Here is a 3594-nt window from a genome sequence, read left to right as displayed (position 1 = left end):
TGAATAGGAAGTTCAAAACGACAGAAATCATTTGTAAGATTATAAGTCTTTACTGTCACTTTTGATCAATTTAATGTGCTCGATACAAGTTATAATTCCTTTAAAAACAAAAAACACAAACTTAAAAAAATGGCATTTTTGTTATTCCTTACAAAAAAAATAAATACCATCACTTACAAAAAAAGTATCAAGAAGTACCATGGTACTACCAGGGTTTGTACAGTGTTTCACGTGTTATTACAAAGCTATTTTAGACGTATGGTATATTTCAAACAAAGTAGGCCTATCTTATGATAGCCATAATCTTGCACCATGCTGTTTACTGTACATGGTACTCCAAGTATATGTAGTACAAGTCTATGACCAATGACCATGGTGCCATGTCTAAGCAATGGTAGTACCATGGTACTTTTTTTGGTTAGTGCGAGACAAGTACGCCCAATTTACGGCAATGGCATATCCTAGACTGTTCCTAAACTCAAAAGAGCTTCAGGAAACCCAACACATCACAAGGACATATGCAGCTTCACCCACACGCTTTATTATAACGCCAGCTATTCTCACATCCGGGATATGAAACATGAGCAAAGACGTGGAATGTTACATTTTTTTTCCCTCTCTCACAGGCGCCGTAATGATGGAGTAAAAAGCATCACGATTGGTGGATGCGGCGAGAAGAAACATAAAACCCACAGCGTAGCTTTTGCACTCCGGACGCGACGCGACAAACGCGAATGAATCCAGCGCGTGCTTTCGGTCATCAGGGAAGAATTGGAATAGAAAACCCTCTTGAATTGCAGCAAAAACATCCACATCCACACAACGGGCTAAAAGTACACAATGGTCGCTGGCGATATGTGTCTCTCAGACAAGCTTAGCGCAGCGTCGCTTGCGTGACAGCTCGCTGGCCAATAGGAACCTCCAGCGGCCCAGCTGCGCTCAGACGCGTCCAATGGCGAACGGCAGAATACGGGCCTAAACGCATGTTAGGCTGTTGTTGCAGGCGGCCAGCGCTAAACTTCACCAAATAATAGCTGTTTGTATTTTGGCTGCCGCAGTAGCCATTTTAGGTAAGCACATCTTTAAACTTTTTAATTTTAACGCGTCGCGCGCAGAAGCGCATGGAGTAGGTGGCGTTTGGACGCGTCAAACTCTCGCATCCCCTCATGAATGAACTGCTCTTGTGCGTTAGGATGAAAGAAATTGCTCTGAGTTTTTTTCCCTTCCCCGACTCCCACCCCCTCTAATTTTTTATGCATTTTTCTAAACTGTCATGGCGTTTAGTGTCCTTGGAAATAAATGCGGAGAGAGGAACGCGTAGGTTTTTACGCTAACTGATGTCCGGAGCCGGCGTGTCCAGGTAGGTGAGGTCGCGTTTGACGGTCCCTCCGCGGAGTTTGAGCGGCTCTTCACACGTGTAACGCCTGAAATATAGAGCACCGTTGCCGTGACATTACAGTTAGCACGCTGGCTAGCGCCCTACAGGGGCTAATGTATATGGGGCACGATGTTAGGCTTTTTATAAGAGTGTTTTATGAGGCAAGTTTGGCATCCGTTGAGGCACAAAGCATCCCATGACTACTATCAAGTACTAGGAACAATGTAACTTCTAGCACTCATGTGGTTTACTTCCACTCCTGGTTTGTGCTATATCCCTGTTGAAATGAACTTGCTGTTTATTGATTTTTGTCATTAATACGAAAGCGTTATTGTAACAAATTTATGCTTTTTATTTTTTATACAATGAAAATGCCTCACAGTTGCATTGACCCTTTTGAAATGAAAGTGTTCATATGGATTTATAAATCTGCATGTGGATTTATACAACCAATGATGTTGCATTAGTGTGCCTTTCTTTTTTCTTTTTTTACAAGATACAATAATAACGCATGTCTTCATGCAATAGGTTAGTTAGTATTTGGGGTCCCACCTGGTTTATGGTGTAATTATGTGATTATTATAGATTTATATCACAAATAATGTTACTGTGACAACTTAATGTTTTTGTTTTTAATTCAATGATAGTGCACCACAGGTAGATTGACATCTGTCTTAGGACAAGGAATGGGTTAGTTAGTATCAAGGGGCCCATTTGGTTTATAATGTAAACCTTTTGAAATGTATGTGTAAATATGGAGTTATATCACCATAGATGTTGCATTCTTGCATTCTTACGTCAAGCAATGTGATAGTTAGTATGATGTAATTCTGTGGTTACAGATTTATGTCACTTATAAAGATTTTAATGTTTTTAGTTTGAACTCAATGACAGTGCAACACAGGTAGATTGACACTAACTTTAAGTAATGCAACTTAAGGAACCGGTTAGTTAGTATCTAATGGCCTTGGTTTTAGTGAATGTTTCAAACTAGTACAAATGATTTCAATTAAACACATTCGAAAATTAAAGTTAATAAAATGGGTTGCAAAAGTGGAGAGAAGTTTAAGTGCTCATAATCTGCAAGTCAATCATTTGAACAATACACACTTTTGTTGTTATAAAGTTATGTCTTGGTGACGGGTGGTGATGAAATATAAAATGACCTTGTATAGTTATGTATAACTAGTGTTGAATGATAATTCTCTTAAATATTCTAAATTATTAATGTCTACTGCAGTCTTATTCATAATATGCACTTTTTAATCTAATTTTGTTCTATTATGTATTTATTCATAATTTTTTATTTAATGATCACAAGACTGTAATGACTAAGATGTCTAGATATTAGTTTGAACTGCCTTTAAAATTTGTTGTGCATTCTGAATGGAACCACACTCTAAATGCTTTTATTTTCACAATTATTTAAAAAAAAGTTGGTTTATGCTTTGCATAGTTTCTATATTCATGACTCCTTGTATCTCTGTATTCCAGACGCAGACACAGAGATCAAGAAAAAATGAAAATACAAAAGAAGGACAAGCAGGTCAGTGTATCACATGTGTTTCTGTCAGACACCGTGTGAGAGTTCCCTTTATCTCGCTCTCTCTGTTTCTCTCACACTTTCATCATCAGTGCAAAATTAGTTTTAGTCCTTGCACTATATCTATACTTCAGAAAGATTCTCAACCTTATTTAACCTACTTTTTGTCTTTAATATTTAAAGCGCTGTTTGCAATATTTTTTTCAAAGCTTCTTAGGTAGTTAAACTTACCCTGAGACTGTAGGTTTACGATTAGGATTTGAGACCCATGTAAAATGTGCAGAAAGCTTCTGAAATTAGTTTGATCACATTGTTTATATATCCTCCAAGAAGATTATTTGGTTTTCAGCTGTTTTTTCACAGTCCAGGAGATTTAATTGGGTTCTCATTTGTGTTGGAATATCAACTTTGTGTCTCCTACAGTTCCTAGTAAAAATAGAAACTACACATTTTTTTGACATAGTAGCTGGGTTTCCATCACCCTGCTTTTATGCGCATTTTGAAGTATCGCATCAGAATCGAGTGATGGAAACGCTGAATTTCGAATAAAAATGCCTTAATTCGCAAAAAAGTTTTTACGCTCGCTTGAGGTGGTTTTTGACTTGTGCGAAAAAGGGTTAATGCGAGATGGAAAAGCATTTTGCGAATAAATTCCTCCAAGCGCATCAAAAAA

At 37.7% G+C, this 3594-nt stretch overlaps 1 protein-coding gene across 1 annotated transcript in view; it reads left to right on the top strand.

Moving 5' to 3' along the window:
* Positions 1-557: 557 nt before the first annotated feature.
* Positions 558-3594, top strand: part of LOC107723916 (chromodomain-helicase-DNA-binding protein 6-like) — a 39015-nt gene continuing 35978 nt past the window's right edge. The window contains exons 1-3 of the mRNA XM_016532644.1: positions 558-1070; positions 1285-1360; positions 2873-2924. Coding sequence (XP_016388130.1) covers positions 1338-1360; positions 2873-2924 — 75 coding nt within the window. The 5' untranslated portion in view covers positions 558-1070; positions 1285-1337. The remainder of the gene's footprint in view (positions 1071-1284; positions 1361-2872; positions 2925-3594) is intronic.

The sequence above is a fragment of the Sinocyclocheilus rhinocerous genome, unplaced genomic scaffold (genome assembly GCF_001515625.1).
Source record: "Sinocyclocheilus rhinocerous isolate Xijiao unplaced genomic scaffold, SAMN03320098_v1.1 scaffold875, whole genome shotgun sequence".
In the NCBI taxonomy this organism is placed as follows: domain Eukaryota; kingdom Metazoa; phylum Chordata; class Actinopteri; order Cypriniformes; family Cyprinidae; genus Sinocyclocheilus; species Sinocyclocheilus rhinocerous.
Note: the sequence above shows the minus strand (reverse complement) of the source record. Positions and strands in the feature narration are given on the sequence as shown.